The sequence below is a fragment of the Neodiprion fabricii genome, chromosome 5, assembly GCF_021155785.1.
Source record: "Neodiprion fabricii isolate iyNeoFabr1 chromosome 5, iyNeoFabr1.1, whole genome shotgun sequence".
Taxonomy (NCBI): domain Eukaryota; kingdom Metazoa; phylum Arthropoda; class Insecta; order Hymenoptera; family Diprionidae; genus Neodiprion; species Neodiprion fabricii.
The window spans coordinates 32,659,474-32,676,512 of NC_060243.1; the positions used below are offsets into that span (position 1 = coordinate 32,659,474).

The 17,039-nt window shown below is 40.7% G+C and overlaps 3 protein-coding genes and 1 long non-coding RNA gene across 5 annotated transcripts; 2 read left to right on the plus strand and 2 right to left on the minus strand.

The window, feature by feature from the left end:
- Positions 1-3,263: 3,263 nt before the first annotated feature.
- LOC124184002 (BLOC-1-related complex subunit 6) lies at positions 3,264-8,725 on the minus strand. The gene is made up of 5 exons (XM_046573279.1): positions 8,588-8,725; positions 8,358-8,514; positions 7,719-8,237; positions 6,913-7,073; positions 3,264-4,709 (listed from the first exon to the last, which is right to left on the minus strand). The coding sequence occupies exons 2-5, from the start codon at positions 8,451-8,453 to the stop codon at positions 4,658-4,660; spliced, it is 828 nt and encodes a 275-aa protein (XP_046429235.1). The 5' UTR covers positions 8,454-8,514; positions 8,588-8,725; the 3' UTR covers positions 3,264-4,657.
- On the plus strand, positions 7,860-8,319 carry LOC124184004. The gene is made up of 2 exons (XR_006871109.1): positions 7,860-8,000; positions 8,091-8,319. It is a non-coding gene; the product is annotated as an uncharacterized LOC124184004 (long non-coding RNA).
- Positions 8,726-8,736: 11 nt separating the features above from the next.
- Positions 8,737-10,434, plus strand: LOC124184003 (transmembrane protein 45B-like). Its single transcript, XM_046573280.1, has 2 exons — positions 8,737-8,897; positions 8,977-10,434. The coding sequence occupies exon 2, from the start codon at positions 9,052-9,054 to the stop codon at positions 9,856-9,858; it is 807 nt and encodes a 268-aa protein (XP_046429236.1). The 5' UTR covers positions 8,737-8,897; positions 8,977-9,051; the 3' UTR covers positions 9,859-10,434.
- Positions 10,081-12,710, minus strand: LOC124184000 (lipoamide acyltransferase component of branched-chain alpha-keto acid dehydrogenase complex, mitochondrial). 2 transcript variants are annotated; one of them, XM_046573276.1, is made up of 5 exons: positions 12,468-12,710; positions 12,228-12,355; positions 11,531-12,092; positions 11,027-11,422; positions 10,081-10,947 (listed from the first exon to the last, which is right to left on the minus strand). In XM_046573276.1, exons 1-5 carry the CDS (start codon positions 12,576-12,578, stop codon positions 10,714-10,716), a joined length of 1,431 nt encoding a protein of 476 aa, XP_046429232.1. In that variant the 5' UTR covers positions 12,579-12,710; the 3' UTR covers positions 10,081-10,713. The 2 variants fall into 2 exon arrangements, with proteins under 2 accessions (XP_046429232.1, XP_046429233.1); XM_046573277.1 differs by having other exon boundaries at positions 12,461-12,710.
- Positions 12,711-17,039: the final 4,329 nt, after the last annotated feature.

Consider the following 17,039-nt stretch of genomic DNA (forward strand, 5'->3'; position numbering starts at 1 on the left):
TCAAATAAAATTCCCTGATTTTTCCCTGACGTTTTTTTCACGAAACTTGGCTAATGTTGGGCAGATTTTATGACCAAAAACTCGAGAAGTTGCGGACCTTGTATATGTAAATTCGAATCTAAAAAACACATAGTACTGATTCGTCTCACATAAATAATCAGAAATTGAATAATACAATTTTAGAATGTTAGAAACAGTCCGTCATAATTCCCTCAATATTCCCGGTTTTCCCGGTCTGTCACCGGGCTGAAATGTTGTGACATGAGAGAAAAAAAAAAAAAAAAGAAAATTCAAAGCCGGATATGTTCGACGGTCAATTAAACATCTGTTGTAAAAAGTTAATTTTTCTCTCTTTGCGCTACGTTAGGGGGGTGAAATTTTCTCCTTGAAATTCCGGGCAGGGGAGGGTTGAATTTTAGAGAGTATTCTACGACCGCTACGCCATTGGGGTGAATTAGGTATACGGAGGGATAGAATTCCGTGTGTTCACCGCTAATAGAGATCGCGTTGTCGAGTAGGTACCGAAGTTAGTGGAGTCGGTAGGTGGTGCTCGTAAAAGTGCTGATAACGGTGGTGGCGTTCTAGATTCGGCACTGTGGAGCGGATTAAATGACGTTACAATGTATCACCCCCGCGGATTGCTGTCTCGCGATCTTCACATTTCTATGGTAATCTTGTTCCAAGACTTTAACGTTATTAAACTCACCGCTCGCTTCCTTCGCACCCGACGGAAATTGAAATCACTGGCATACATTGCCGGTATACACGTATACATGTACATACATATTCCGCATATTATATTCACTCGTAAAACAATTTCCCGCTCCTCCAACAGCCTCTGAAACAACGCTGGAATCAAGTTTTATACTCCTACGGTCGCGGACTTGCAAAAAAAAAAAAAACATATTAATTGGAAGAACTAACATAATGTCAAAACTACGCTTGTTTTTTTTTTTTAACAATTCCAGGGCTGTTAGCGGTCAATTCGTCTTGAAAAAAAGTACTTTCGAGCAATATATTAACCGAAATAGTGTCAGAATCCTTTAATATCCTATCCCAACATTGAACACGATTCATTCCTTTAATTTTGATTGCGTCAAGTACCGTCACTGCATGCAGTCAATTGCTGAAATGTAAGTGCCCTTGACTAATGACAAATTCAACAGAAGCGTGGACGCGGTTTTGTTCGCTTTGAAGTTTGTATCGGCAAACAGCAGGATCGAATCGTCGCTATAGGGAAACGAACACTTCAACTTGTGACACACCTGCTGCAGGAACGAAGAGAGCCAGACGGCATGAGACAAAGGAAAACGGACATCGCGCGTTGCTTTTGCTGGTTCATGTTTGGCGCTGCGAACGTACCTACTCGTGTACTCCGAAAGTTCATTCACTGCATTGCCCCGGTACTCGCACAGTACTCGTCTAGTTACGTATACTCAGTGCGGTTCGTTCTGTCGCTATTTGATTTGGCGTGCCTGTAACTGAGTTGGCGAGACTGACGCGTTCACGGCGCTCAACGAACTGGAGACGCGGCGTAGATCGACTGGCGAGCCGCGAGCTTCACTGATTGGCTTTCTCGGCTCGCGCGCGCCACTGTTGCCAACCTAATTCAAAACTCGTCTATACAGTCGGCAATGGAGTCAACGCAGTCACGTGTACGAAACGTATCGCGCTGCCTATTTCGCTCCAGGCTGTCTAGGCTTGATCGGGTATAGCCAAACTATGTACACCGCATGTGTATATGGATATATACTGCAGTCGTACAGAGAGCCTCGAATCACCATTGTGAACGTGGAACACGCTTCGCCCGGGTCACGCATGGGTCGCTTTCATCATACACTCGATCTTTGACAATCATCCCGTCCCATTGTACCTTACGGCTCTCTTCTCTCCTCTCTCATCGCTGCAGGCGTCGATAGAAATACAATTTCTTTCTTTTTTTTCCTCGTTTTTCTTATTCATTCATATTTCGTTGATATTACGTGGAATATTGGGTATAATATATGATATGTACGTACCTTTTATCAACCTTGTAAGAAGTGAGAGAAAAAAAATATAGGGTAACAAAAAGATGGGTAATATTTCTGCGACGTGTCAAGCAGTCATGTATTAACTTCAGCTCATTCGTCGAATTTGAATCATCATAACTGAAGATTTGCAAATTGATTGACGACTATAAAAAAGAAAAAAAAAAAATCAGGAACAGGAAAATACAAGCCGATAGTGATAACGGGGTTTCTACTGTAGAGCTGACTAAAAGTAATCCAGTTCACTTTAATTCAAACTATTCGTTATAAGAAATACATATCACCGTATCGGTTTTCAATTCAAAATTGGAATAATGCGCGACAAATTATAAGATATTAATCCAGTCTGACTGATGAGATCACTTTTTTAACCTTGATTGGATATCACTTTGTTACTTTTCGTTGAGTTGAAATTTGTTGAAAGGCGTAATGTGAAAATAATAAAAACATGTGAATGAAGAAATTGAATACTCGAAATTGATATTTTTATTTTTTTTTTTTCTTCCTTCCTTTTTTTGATAGGACCGTCGGTATAAATAGCGGGTATTTTACGACGAACGATTTGATCCCCGACACTTTGGGGACTCGGAGAAAACTTATCTAAGTCTTCGGAAGAGCCGATTGAGGGGCTTATATGGCGTATTGCGTCGAGGGACAGTTGAGCGTTGATTAAAAAGGAAAAGAACAAAAGGTGGGAGGGGAGAAGGGATAAGGCGAAAAATAAAGTGAGATGAAATACTACCGGGGGCTCATCGCAATCGACGGCATTCATTCGAATCAACACACGCGTAACTCGTTAATGCTATTATTTATGCGACGCGGTGTTACGTGCAGTATATAATTGTAATACCTACCTACCTACCTACCTTTGAATTTAATCCCCATATCTTTCGCGCTTTCGGCGTTAGGCGCGAGTCGCTTTTCTCTAATCGCTGAATCCCATCAAAATTTCCTCGATTCAGCTCGATATAAATTATAGCAAACGGCCGGGTAGGCGCCAGGTTTCCAAAATATATGTACACTTTGCGCGCCAGGTGCGATTCCATCTGGTCTGCAATCACCGTTCAACTATCAAGAAATTTACTGGCCCAGGTCGAAAATTGCGAGACTTTTCTTCAGGGTTACAAACCTGCCATCTGCATAGTCAGCTATTTATTTTATTGACATTGCTAGTTTTGTATTATGGATTAAGTTTGAATTAGGATTTCGAGAAAGTATAAAGCGTGAACAGCAGGGTTAAAATGTCACATCGATATTTGCGTGTTTTATTCATATCCTCATATTTACAACAATTTATACGTTTGAAATATTTTTTAAAATTATACCTATATCTAATGTTTTACGGGCCTAATACGAAAACCGATTAAAACTTTTCAACATTGATTTATCGGTACCTAGATACCCTTTAACCGGGGTTACACATCATTTGGGAAGAATTAATATTCAATTGACTAACAATATTATTACAGCAAATCTGGGTTAAAAATTGTAATTTTTTTTTTCAAATTGAACATATTTAAGCGGAATGTTGCGATAGTATAAAAAGATTAAATATATCACGGTTTAAAAATATAAATAAGACATGGAGTTTGGCAAAAACAAACGGATACACACATTTCAAAGAACAAAAATTGACTATTTGAAGGAAAAGTTTTCGTACCAGTTGATTTTACTGAAATTTCGTACTTACATTGATAAAAATGATTTCACCAATTTATCGCCTAATCGATTAATCGCTGGAATAAACGGCGTGCATGTAATTTAAACGGCGTGTAAAAAAGTGTAAAAAATCGTTCATCGCGTGTAACAGTACATAATAAATAGACGAAAAGAGAACGAAGGGTGGAAAATACAAGCATAAAACATATTTTCAAAAGACAGAAATATTGGCGACGATGAAAAGCGGTGCAGAGAGAACCGCGCATCTAACGATAAATAATGATAAGCCGACGACAGTGGGTGAAAAGAAATTCGCAAAAGAGCAGCTCGACCCTTTGAATTCAATTCCTCGAGTCATACTAGCTGGCATAACGCGCTCGCGTTATAATACAAACAGCAAATACGGCTTCCATGCGGGTTCCCCATAATTGAGTCAGACGTAAACTAACAAAACTGAAAAGCCGTAAGCTGTACGGTTTCGAAAAAAGGTGCCAATTTACACACAGTGAATCACGCGTAAGCACCTTGTGTAATAATTACTATGCAGATTGAGAGTCGGGTTTGATTCGCTACTGAATGTATGCATATTGTGGTTTAACCCGAGCAGCCCTGTCCCTATTAACGAGCTTGTGGTTATAGTAATAATATCTGCAGGGTATAAAACGTTGACGCGTCGTTAGTGTAATTAAACCTTTTGACTTGTTAGCGAGCGCGCGGAATTTATCGGTGAGAAACGAAACACCGTGTGAATTATGACGCGACGCAACTGGTTGAATAAATATCTGTGTATAATAGTTACGTATGGTGAGAACCCTTGAATCGATCGACGGTCTGCCGTATTGCAAATTACATTATACGTGTACACCTATCGGATTGAGAAGAAAGCGAGTTAATATTTGCAACGAGTCGCGTGGTCTGATATGGCGATCAGTTTTACCTCATTCTTGCATTTTCACTTCCCGTTTACCCCCTCACATGTTCATCGTGTTCTCGAAAAGCTCCAGCATCCTCTTCATCTCCTTTCTGGAACGAAGTTGATGTAATAATTCGGTGCAGACGATAATTGGAAGATAAAAATCGATCGCAATTTGCGGTGATGAATATATCCATACGCACGTGTTTAACCCTTTCGTGCAGACATTTTTTCTCACATGCGATTCACTTGAAATTTTGCATTCATGTGCTGTTGGGGTCACTGGTTACGAATCTGAACTCGAAATTCGAAAATTCAAAATTGCGGACGTAAATTCAGAGAGTTATTTGATTTTGATAAAACTTGTCGTTTCAAAGTTTTTGGGGTCACTGATGACAAATCTAAATTCGAAATTCGAAAATTCAAAATGGCGGAGTAGAAAAATTTTTTAGTGCGTATTCAGTTTGTGTGAAAATTTGCATTCGGATTTCCATGCTAGATTAGCAGAAAATGCTTATTTTCGTGGAAAAGTACGAATTCCGATCATGTGTTTACACGTGCTATTTTTGCAATAAATAAATAAATTTCAAATTGTTCTTAGACTTGGAAATATTTCAGGGACCGTGTTGAATCAGAAAACTCGACAGTTATCTATACAGAAAAAAGTAGTTCAATAAATAAGAAGCTGCAAAGAAAAAGGTGGGATCCTAAGTATCCCGGTATAAATTAAAGAGTTGAACAGCTGTTCAAAAATGAATTCGTTCGCAAAACGTCAGGGGCGGGGGGTGAAAATCAGCGAGATTCAAGCTGGGTGATTAACTGAACTGTTGATTCTTCGCAATTAACGCGTTCGCGAAACGGCGTCGCCGCTTCGATATTTGCTGGCAGCGTCCGTCTCTTTTTCGCGCTTTGTATTGAGCTATTTATTTGAATTGAAACGGGTGGGGGGTAAGGAAAATAATCCGAGAAATAATTAAGCGGATGCATGAGTAAAACGTTCGGCCGTTTTCCACATGCCACTTGGAACTGTTATGCATAGGTACTGAAATATTTTTAATGCCGCTTGGCACGTCGTCTTTATACATTTTCTTTCAGCTTTGAGATTCTGTAATACCTGCGTATACATTATACACGTTGCAATTAGCGACGACGGTCGGCAAAGTCTGCATATCAAGACTGCATTAATTGTATGCAAAATTTCAAAGCTGTCGACTTAAGGTAACCTGCAAGTGAATTAACTTCGAGGAATACGTTTTTAGAATTATTTTCTAAAGTGGTTAATTTTTCCAGCACAAGAACCAAGGAGGAGGAATAAGGAAATTAAAAAAAAATTCCCGACGTGAACGAAGCTTCAGTTCTTATGAAACTCACTTTATTTTATTCACCTTCGGAAATTAATGATTTTAAAACAGAATCGTGCAATTATTATTGGATGAGATTTAAAATTGTTCATTAATCCGTTAAGAAGAAAAGGCATTTCGAATTTTTATTTTAATTAAACGCATACCGGATTTTTCAATTATTACCGGACAGATATTTTGTGCGAACGCGTTCGTCGAGGAAATAATTTTTACCGAAAGATTGACAAATGTTGTAAGATAAATTATGAGGTACCCATCCGATGTGAGGATAGCAGGAATATTTTCATAACGAAATACCGGACCGTGATTTTATTTTCTTATTTGTTTATTTTCACTGTCGGCAATTAGTTTTCAACGGCGTTAATTATCAAGAGAGAGAGAGAGGAGGTGCAGTTTTAAGGTAATTGCTACGGTTTAACTCGAGATTTTTCCACCTCGCGGTATAATTTTACGATGAATATGTATTCAAGAATCGGCACGGGAATATCTAACATTGATTCGAGAGTCTGCAGGATACCGGCTGTGCATCCGCGGTCGAACCGAACTACCTTTTGAATAACTCATCAATTGACCCTGCACGCGCCGAGACTGCAAGCCCTTTCCATTTTTCCAAACGGCAATGAAGAGAACCGGCATAAAACCCTGGCGAAAATCGCCTCGGCTTTAAATATCAATAGCCTCCCGTTAACCGTCGGATTAAGTAGGCGGTTAAGTCGAATGTGTTCCAAAGCGAAGTAAAGAGAGAGAAAAATGTATAGGTATGTACTTGATACGTATTTAAAACAGCCGCGAGATTTAATCGAGCGTATGAAAATTCGAACGGTGAGATGATATGAAAGGAAAATGAATAGAAACGGATATGAACCCGAGTATATTAGGTATTATATACACCAGCAGTCGCCGCGCGCTCCATAGAAAACGTGCAAACGAAAGAAAGAAAAATGGGACTCACATTCGCTCTGCCAGCTTGTATATTGGACCCATAGACTTGGATAGCTCCTCGCACTTCGCCATCAGCTGATACATCGACTTGATGTTGTGGTCTACGGCGTCGCAGGTCTTGCAGACCGCGTCTCTGTAAGTCTCTAAGCAATCGACTGTCAACGCAGATACCTGAAAAGCAAAGGAACCTTTCAGTAAAGAGCACGGAAAGGAGATGGTCGAAATGGTAGAATGGAAGAGAAAAATGGACAAATAAAAATAAAAAAATAAAAACATTCGAATGCTTCCAGGGGTTCATTGCTATGATAAACCAGTTCCACGTGAAAATACTCGAGGTGTACCTCAGCCGTTTACTTTACTCTATGATATGGTGGTATACATGAGAAAATATTGGGCACGTTTTCTTCTTAGTTTCTACAGGTTCAATGTTCTTTGATGTACTACAACAATGCACGAGATAATGAACATCGGTGAGGTACACTTCGGATACTTCTTTGGTAAGGTAAGTATACCAGTTATTGACACGTTTAGACCCAATTATCGATCCCATTATATTCCAAATTTATAAATTGACGGCACAAATTGTGAATTTTTCGATGACGAAAACCAATTTCTAGACTGTTGAACATTGCAAATTTATTTTTCGGTAATTTTAGAACCAAGGATCGAACAGATACAATCAAAAAAGGTCAGTAATTCGGACAAGTTCAACAACTGCCCTTACCTTAAGCCCCTACGAGAATGCAAGTGAAGAAGTAGTTTGAAGGTTTCGGGGTGAATGAATTTTCGAAATTCGAGGCAAAAATTGTCCCTTACGCTATGCAATATCGCGGCAAGGTTTTCGGTCAAGGAGTCGACAGAGGTCGCCACCTTCCGAGCCTCCATTTCTAGCTCATTAAGGACGTTGTGATCGAGAATGGGAAGCTGAGGTGTGAGTGCCTGCCTGTAGAGGCAAGGCGTCGAACTCCTCGAGCCAGGAAAGGAGGGCGTCTCTCCTCTCTTGGTTATCGGACTCGAGAGCTTTATTTTGCTCTCCAAATCCTCAGTGACGAAGAGGACCATGTCTCCCTCCTGAGTGACAGTGCCTTGGAGATGGAGGTATTTGATCGCCTTGCTATAGCTCGGTGGTTGGATAATCTCGATAGGTCCATCGTCGTCCTCCTCGGCACTGAGATCGTCGTTTTTCAGCTCAAGACTGTTGGGCCTCGGATTGTTGGAGTCCAATTTCTCCCCGTCCAAGTCGGGGGATTCCATCAATGAACGGAGATCCGACATCGGCGGCGACGATTGGGAATCGAATGATATTTCCGAGTAGGAAGCTGTCATCTCGTGGAGCTAAGATGGCGGTGCAGAAACCAAACGACGGAAAGAAAATACAGAAAAAAAATGACAAAAATTAAATTTTTTCAACATGTCAGACTGCTCGTCTTGTCCAGTTATTTCTTCTAACCTTACTTTGTCCTCGTCATAGTCGAATCCTCCCGGTTTATCACCGCGAGTCGAACCATCTATCGGAAGTCTCGCCGTTCTCTCGTCGTCCTTGGTGTCCATTTTATTTCCCTTATTTCAATTTTCACACTCACGCTTTTGACACTTCTTCACTCGATTCACCCTTCAAAGAAATACTTTTACGTGTTGGGTTTCGTTACACAACATACCCACTGACATCGATGTGTTCAGCTCACCGTTGCTAACGAGGTTCGTTCTACACAGCAGAGGGGGAACCACTTTACGATTAGCGTAGCTTCGGTGATAGAGATTTCCCACTTTCCGACTGGTGAATGAATCGCGTCCTCTGCACATGCGCAAGGTTTCTTTGTGTGTCGCCATCTTTAAAAAAGGCCATGCCGTGGTTTAGCTAGTAGCTGTGATCGAATCAGTTTGTGATGTATGAATGTGTGCGCGGGCAAATATTCATTGTTTACATTTAGTCTGATAAGTTTAGTGCGGTTGAATTAGGGAAAAAATATACATAATCTTGACAATTGCCTGAAGGTTGGTAAACAAGACATTGATTAATTTACGCGAATACGTCACTGACCCTGTAATAATTGAGAGACTATTTTGTTTCCAGAAAATCTCTTACGTCAGCAGATAAAAAAAGAAAAATAAATTTAACAAAGAAAAAAAAAAAAAAAAAATATTAAAAATGGACCGGAATGACAGTGCCTTGGGCTATATATTATCTGGTTGCATATTCTATGTATTTGGATTGAAGTGGTGCTACGAATACGCTAAATACTGGCACAGTCACCGTGATTTGGATCACGAACGAGAACCGACGAAGCTCGTCAGGGCTTCTCGGAACTGCCAGAAACTGTTACGACGACATCCGCTGGAGGGAACCCTCAAGTTATTAGCGACTGCGATGGGCTTGGCAAGCACCCTCACGGGAAACTTGCCTAACAGCGTTGAGACGGCGCCATCCCCGAAGGTGGTGCACGCGACAATTTACCTCTTTTTTGCGCTCTCAGGCCTCGTCGATGTTCTCACTTTCTACTTTCCCCACGTCGTGAGCGACGGTCTGGCCAAAATGGCGCTTGCCCAGGCCTTCTTTATCGAGGGATTTTTATTTTTGTGGACCAGCCAGTCCAATAACTCTGCGATAGTCTTGGCTAGGATCGTCTGGACCAGCTCCTTTGCCGTCGTTCTCGAGTTGGTCTGGCCCGAGATGAAGCTCCTCAGGGCAGCTTCCACTCTGCTTCACGGTAGCTGGCTCGCTCACATGGTCAGAACCAGGGTGGAATGCAATTTTGCCACACTTGTGGAATGTAATCTTGAATCTCTGAAAATCGAGACTTTAGCTCTTTCCTTCTCCTGGCACTTTGCAGCTTCATTTATTGTCACACTCTGCGTAGTCGCGGTCACAAGAAGTTGCGCGCCGAAACTGAGGCCTGATGATCCTCCCGAAATCCCCATCTATGATTACTGCCATGACGTAGATCAGAGAGTTTAGAGCCAAATTTGTTCAGTTTGTGATACATGAAAAAGCCAGGTCGCCTTGATAGATCCCAACTTCTTATCTCTGATCACAGTAACACGATTTATTAGCTATTTTATAAATGTGCCTTGTTTATTTTTGCTCGCAACCTGTAAAGACGTCTCAAGTGGTTCATTTTGTTTTCTCATTAATTTTTTTATTTACTCAATTTTTACTCGTATATTGTAATTGATAATATTGTCGATTCACGTACCAATTTTATTTAGCTATATCGATCGTCTTTACAGCAACTCGCTTTTAGTATCTAATACTTATTGCCACATGATCAAGTTGTTCTCGTTATTAACGTGCCTAAGGTAAACAATGTTTTTATACAATAAATTTGTATATAATATTTTTTGTGATATTACTGTAACATACAATGAAAAAGTGTTATTATTCAACCAGTCGCCAATTGCCAGTGCCTCACATGATATATGTAATCATGATGTATTTTAATACCGTGTAATTGTAATATTGTATAGTCTTATAAGCATATAAGCGTTGTTAAATCTTGTACACTGTTATCCAGATCTTGAACTTCTAGATCTGCTCTTCCAAAAAAATAGTACATCTACATGTACATACATGTTTATGTGAATGTTCTTTACAACGATCGAAATATTGTGCCTATATGAAATTTGTAAGTCAACACTTTCGAATAAATTTAAAAAACTGATATTTGAATGTCGATTTTGTTTTTTCTACCATAAGAGTTATAGTATTATAAAGTACAAAAACAATCAGACCTGAGAAATCTCCCAGCAGTGATCCTGCCGTACAGTTGTTCGAAATTTAAAAGTCTACCTCGCGCTATGTTCGTCATCATTATCAGTTCATTACCAACAGCGCGGGATTCTCCAAGTAGTATTTCCAGAGGTTTGAGAATTTAGCTATCGTCGCACCGTCGACCACCCGATGGTCTGCGGCCCAACTAACCGACAGTATCTGGGCTGCGACTACCTTATCATCGGCGTCGAAACGAGGCAGTTTTTGTGTTCTTCCCACCGCACCGATCACTATTTGCGGTGGTAATATCACAGGCTTTGTGTACGTCCCGCCGACCTGTGTGCAACGATTAATAAAATTGACGATTTTCACTACTCTTCATCTCTGTGTTCTACATTTTTTGAACACTACTTACCACTCCGATGTTGGACAAGGTGAATGTGCCACCCGCCAAGTCGCTCGGTGGTATGGCTGTCCTTTTTCCGAGTTCCTGGAGCCTGTTGAGCTCCTTAGCGATGGTCGCGACGTCGAGATTCTGAACGTTCTTAACGTTGGGCACGACCAGACCCTCCGGAGTATCCATGGCCACGCATATGTTGTGCCACGGTAGTACTTCGACGGTTTGAGTATCTTCGTTCAGCCTGGCATTGAGTTCGGGAAACTTTTCAAGAGCCTTTGATATCGCCTTTATGAAGAATGGCATGTAGGTCAGAGCAATCCCCCGTTCCTTCATGGCGGCTTTGACCTCATCCCTTAACTTGACGAGTTTCGTCACGTCGCATTCGTCGCTGTAAACGAAGTGCGGGATGCTCTGAAATGAAATTCTTTACAATCTGTGCAATGAATTGTTCAATAAATGTGTCCTAAGAGTCCTTAAGTTTTCGACTCTGGGTAGATTTTGGCACGCGGTAGGACTTACCAGAGAGCGTGTCATCGTTGTCCACATGTGTTTCGCGTATCCTTTGAGGGCAACGGTTTTAACCTCTCCTTGGACTCGATTCGTTTTATCAGGCTGCCTTTGCGGCTTGGTTGATTCCTCGATGTCACTGTCAGACGTCTCGTTGTCATCGTATGAAAGAAGGTCCTCCTTTAGTATTCTGCCATTTTTACCCGTTCCGACGACGTCTTTCAATCGAATACCCTTCTCCATGGCTATTCTCCTGACAGCAGGAGTGGTGAGAACTTTTCCGATCAGGGATTCCCGGGAGGCCTCACTCCCCCGCTGATGTTCAGTGTTGAGGCTTGTTTTCTCCTGGGGGGATATTTCAGTTGTCCCCGAAACTTCTTCGCTCCCATTTTCCCCCTCGTCATCCAGCTCTATGTCGACCAGCGGTTGTCCGACTAAAGCGATTTCGTCTACCTTAAATCGGAGGGCTTTTATCATCCCGTCGTATCGGCTGGTTATAGTGACCGAAGCCTTGTCGCTTTGTACTTCGCAGACTTCGTCGAATTGGCTCACTTTGTCTCCAGGTTTGACGAACCTGAGGTAAAGAAATTGTCAACCATTTGTCACCCTGTCTGATACTGTCGTTCGACACTTTCAATGCGGGAATGTTACAGGCTGTCTCAATTTGTTTCGTGTAACACAAACATGGGAGATGATTGAAGTCGCTCACCATTCTTTGACCGTGACCTCACGAATTCCTTCCCCAATGTCGGACAATTTGAACGGCACTACGCGACCCTGAAGCGAAACCGAGGTCGATACGGATCTGAGAACAGCCTCGAGTTTGATGTTCTTAGGCTGAAAAAGAGCAAAAAATTTACGAATCCGATATACCGATTAAAGCGGTTCGAGATAAGGAAAGTAACGGTACGATTGATCACTGATAAGCAATAATACGTGCACCATTTACCGGTAGAACCAATCTACTAGTAGCTAGATGACGAACGAAGAACGTCATTGCGATGTTGCAACGAGTTGACCGCACAGTTCTGCAGTTACTGGCAATCAGAGCGATATTCATACCGCGTTAAGCGTTGAGCTGATTATACGTCGATACCGAAACAAAGTGACGAGAGTTCTCCGCTTGCCCGCCTTACCGTACAAGTAATGGCCGCGCTTCTTACGGAATAGCATTTAATCACGAACGTCAGATTCATGCTCGGTGCGATTAATTCTTACGTAACTTACTCGGTTGAGAAACAACAACTGATAACAGCACTGCGAAATCAAACATAACCGAGTCGCGCATCGTCTTATACATCTCAGGTACGTGTTTCCTCAGCTTTTTTCTTCATTTTGTAAAAATCTGGGTGGTTTGTCGCGTGAAGATAATTTCAGCTTGAGGAACCCCCCCCCCCCCCCCCCCCGTCAGTTTGAATTCTTCAATTATCTTGTAATATCTTGGATAAATGAGGTGGACAACGATATCTGTTGTGTTTTGCTTTACTCCTTTTATTTCACCAACTGGTTCGTACAGCGCTTACTTAACACCTCGGATACCAAGTACATACTGGCGTGTCTATATCGACACGCTTGCTCGAACACATACACACGTGTCTACGCTTACCCCTATTCCCTAGATACATTGCCTGTATTCCATACTACTACACTCTCTCTTACTAGAAAAAAAAAATGTTTTAATCGTTGTCTTACTTTTCTGTGTGATTTCGGATTCGCTCTGACCGCCGTGTCATTAATGGTATTGCATCAACATCTGCACTTTGTTTGACACATTCTACCGGCGATTCGATAATGCGATACAGTTTCATTTGGTTGCTATGCCGTTTCCATACTATATTAGGTGAAATTTCTACAAGGTAAGTTACCCCTGATACTGATTCTTTTAAAACTTTGGCTTTTACCCATGATGAATGCGTCCCCCGATAATCTGTAACCATGACTGTATCTCCTACTTTGAAATGTGAGCGGTTTCTTCCGATATAAATTTTTTTTTTTTTTTTCCTCGAATGCGTTTCATCAACCGTTTCCTGTACATCATGCGGGCATAAAAGCGAGAAACAATTCCGTAATTCACGGTTAAGAAATAATTTTGTCGGAGACTGATTTGTTGACGTTTGCGGGGTCGACCTGTAATCATGTAGGAATTGCTATGTGGCATCCTCTAAATTCATGTTGTTCATCATCATACATTTAATTTTTCGTTTGTATGTGTCTACAAAATTTTCGGCCGCGCCGTTTGTCGCTGGGTGGTGTGGCGGAATCCTACTGTAGCGTATAGCGTGCTTTTTTGTGAATTCTTTAAATTTATAACCACGAAATGGTTGGAAATTGTCTGTAACTAAATTTATCGGGTACCCGTATCGAGAAAACAAGTCGGAAAAGTTTTTGATTGTAGCCGTTTCGGTCATATCATTCATAACGAAAGCTTCAGGCCATTTTGAATGGCTATCGATTACCATTAATACCATTTTGTCATTGATTGGTCCAAGAAAATCTGCGTATATTCGGTGCTATGGCGTAGTTGGCCATCCCCATGGAGTTAACGGTATTTTCACCGGTTTCTTATTTGTTTTTAAGCAGGGTAAACAGGATTTTGTTATCTGATCAATATCATCGTCGATGTTTGGCCACCAAACATACCCACGGGCTAACGCTTTCATTTTACGTATTCCAAAGTGGCTACAGTGTAATTATTTTAATACCAAAGTGCGTAATTTATTCGGTATAATTAGTCTGTGGCCCCATAATAAACAATTATTTTCCACCGCTAACGCGTCTTTTTTGCGCCAATACACTTTTATTTCTGTTTCTTTTGGTTCCCTTTCAGCCCATCCATTCAAACAAAATGTTAAAATTTTGCACAGCACTTTATCCTCGCGCGTCGCTTTTTGGACTTGCTTCCAATCCAATGTCGCGAAATCGAATGTTATGATATTGTTCAAAAAGGTATCTGGCATGTCTTGTATAACTGCGAATCTCTTATCATTTTTATCATCGTCACTTGGTATGGGAAGCCTGCTCAGCCAATCTGCATAATTATCTTTTCCTTTTATGTGCGTAATTTTGTAATTGAATGCAGCAAAAAATTCCGCCCATCTCTGTAACTGCGCTGTGGCTATGGTTGGAATTGATTTTTCCGGATGCAATATGCGGACTAGCGCGGCATTGTCTGTTTGTAGGGTGAAAAGGGAACCAAATAGAAATTCATAGAATGATTTTATACCAAATGTGATCGCAAGCCCTTCTTTGTCCAATTGAGAATAACTGCATTCATGAGTTTTTAGTAATCGGCTTGCATATTGAACCGGGCGATCGTAGTTGTTCTCATCTTTGTGAGCCATTATTGCTGAAACGCCGTAAGGTAACGCATCGCATGTTAGCACAATGGGTTTCTTCGGGTCAAAGTGAACTAAAATTTTATCCGATGTTAGTTCTTTTTTTATATTTTGGAATGCTACCTCGCATTCCTTGGACCATTGAAACTTACTATTTTTGTCCAAATTATTATACAACGGTTTCAATCTTGTAGCTAAGTGGGGTAAAAATCTGCCATAATAATTTATAGACCCCGAAAAGCTCCGCAATTGTGCCACATCCGATGGTCTCGGCGCTTCGCGTACACATTTTATATTTTTTTCCATTGGTTGTATGCCTTCTTCGTTGATGCGATATCCTAGATACTCTATATCTGTTTGAAAAAATGTACATTTATTGAAGTTAATCTTAAGTCCTGCTTCATTCAATCTTTTAAATGCTTCGTACAAATTATTGCAGTGTTCTATTGTTGTTTTAGCCGTAACAATGATGTCGTCTATCAATACTGGGACGTTCGGGATTCCTATGAGGAGCGTGGAAATTGCTCTTTGAAATGACCCTGGCCCTGTTGCAATGCCATACCATAATCTCAAGCATTTGCATAATCCAATATGTGTTAATATGGTCATGATCTCTTGGGATTTTTCGTCGACCGGCATTTGCAAAAAAGCCCCAGAGAAGTCTATTACTGAATATGCTATTCCCCCTGCTAATATTGAAAATATCTCTTCAATTCTTGGCATAGGGAAGTGATCTATTATGATAAATGGGTTGACTGTGACCTTGTAATTTCCAACTATTCGAGTAGATCCGTCTTTCTTTAGTAACGGAATAATGGGCGTTCCCCATTCGCTGTAATTGATCGGTTGAATAATATTATTATCTTTCAGACGATGTAATTCGGCTTCTACTTTCGGTTTCAATGAAACGGGGACTTTGTATGGCTGCATGAATTTTGGCTTGGCATCCGATTTCAATTGAATTTCCACGCTTCCCTTTGTAAATAAACCGAATCCCGGGGTGAAGACATATTTAAAATCTTTTTTCAATTTCTCAACAGTTTCAGTACTATAATTTCGTATGTTATTTACTTCCGAGTTTTGCTTAGGGTTTTGTAACCGAATCGGCCACATTTTTAATTTGTATAGCCATTCTCGACCAACAATTGGATGGCCGTTATTATCTATTACGTATAATTTTTGATTATCTATTTTTGAACCTTTGTGTACCGAAACGATTATTACGCCTTTTACTGCTATGTTTTTGTCATCATAAGAACGTAAATTTAGTGTTGGTGGTAACAGAGGACTGTCCCGAAAGTATTCATTGTAAACATAAAGTGGAATGGCTACGACATTTGCCCCTGAATCGACTTCCATGCTTAATGTAACGTTGTTTATTTGAAAGTTTTTGAAATGCGGTGGTATTTCAAAATAATTATTTGTGTCACTTATTTTTATCGTGTACAAGTCTGATACAAAGCGATTCTTGTCGTTGAGATCGTCGACGTTAAGCGTTTGCAATTCGTTCCTAGATTTTCCGTTGAATTCTCGATGTTCGATTGCTCATTTTGGATGTTATTGACTATACCTGTCTGATTGCTTTTTTGGAGACACATTTTAAATATATGTCCTTGTTTACCACAGTCGCTACAGCATTTATATCTTAACGAACATTGAGCTTTCAGGTGGTTGTTTTTACAGCAGCAATGACACGCTCGAGCCCCTTGTTGTGTTGTTGATCATCGTCTGCTGGTGCTGGCCCGGTCCTGCCGTTGATATCTGTTTCCGCGGTCGTCATTGTTGCTTGACTTTGTGTAGTTGAACGTTGACACCGAGTTCTCTGGGTGCGAATTATTTTTGGATTTTGAATTTTTCGTGGCCATTTCAAGGATTTTAGCTGTTTCGATGAATTCCTTTGATGTCTTGCCTGACATTTTTAACAGTTCGTATCTGGTTGAATCATCCTTGACTCCATTAATCAACTGGTCTTTGATGTTGTTTTCTAATTCGGCTTCCGTGAATTTATATTTTGCCGCTAGTATTTTGATAGCTAAGGCAACATCTTCTATCGGTTCATCCTCCTTTTGCTTTTGATTTCGGAAATTTACCCGTTCTTGGAATTCGTTTCTGGTTGCATCGTGTAGCGACGTGCCTTTGTCGCATAAAGTTTTATAGTCCATTGTCACTAAATCTTCCTTGTTACA

Excerpts from the sequence above, each read along its gene's own strand:
- LOC124184002 (XM_046573279.1), bottom strand. The coding sequence starts at position 8,453 with ATGGACACCAAGGACGACGAGAGAACGGCGAGACTTCCGATAGATGGT. Across the intron at positions 8,238-8,357 it reads TCGACTATGACGAGGACAAA|CTCCACGAGATGACAGCTTC; the intron begins GTAAGGTTAGAA and ends CCGCCATCTTAG. Across the intron at positions 4,710-6,912 it reads TACAAGCTGGCAGAGCGAAT|AAAGGAGATGAAGAGGATGC; the intron begins GTGAGTCCCATT and ends ACTTCGTTCCAG.
- LOC124184003 (XM_046573280.1), top strand. The coding sequence starts at position 9,052 with ATGGACCGGAATGACAGTGCCTTGGGCTATATATTATCTGGTTGCATA.
- LOC124184000 (XM_046573276.1), bottom strand. The coding sequence starts at position 12,578 with ATGAATATCGCTCTGATTGCCAGTAACTGCAGAACTGTGCGGTCAACT. Across the intron at positions 12,093-12,227 it reads GAGGTCACGGTCAAAGAATG|GTTCGTCAAACCTGGAGACA; the intron begins GTGAGCGACTTC and ends TCTTTACCTCAG. Across the intron at positions 11,423-11,530 it reads CAACGATGACACGCTCTCTG|AGCATCCCGCACTTCGTTTA; the intron begins GTAAGTCCTACC and ends ATTTCATTTCAG.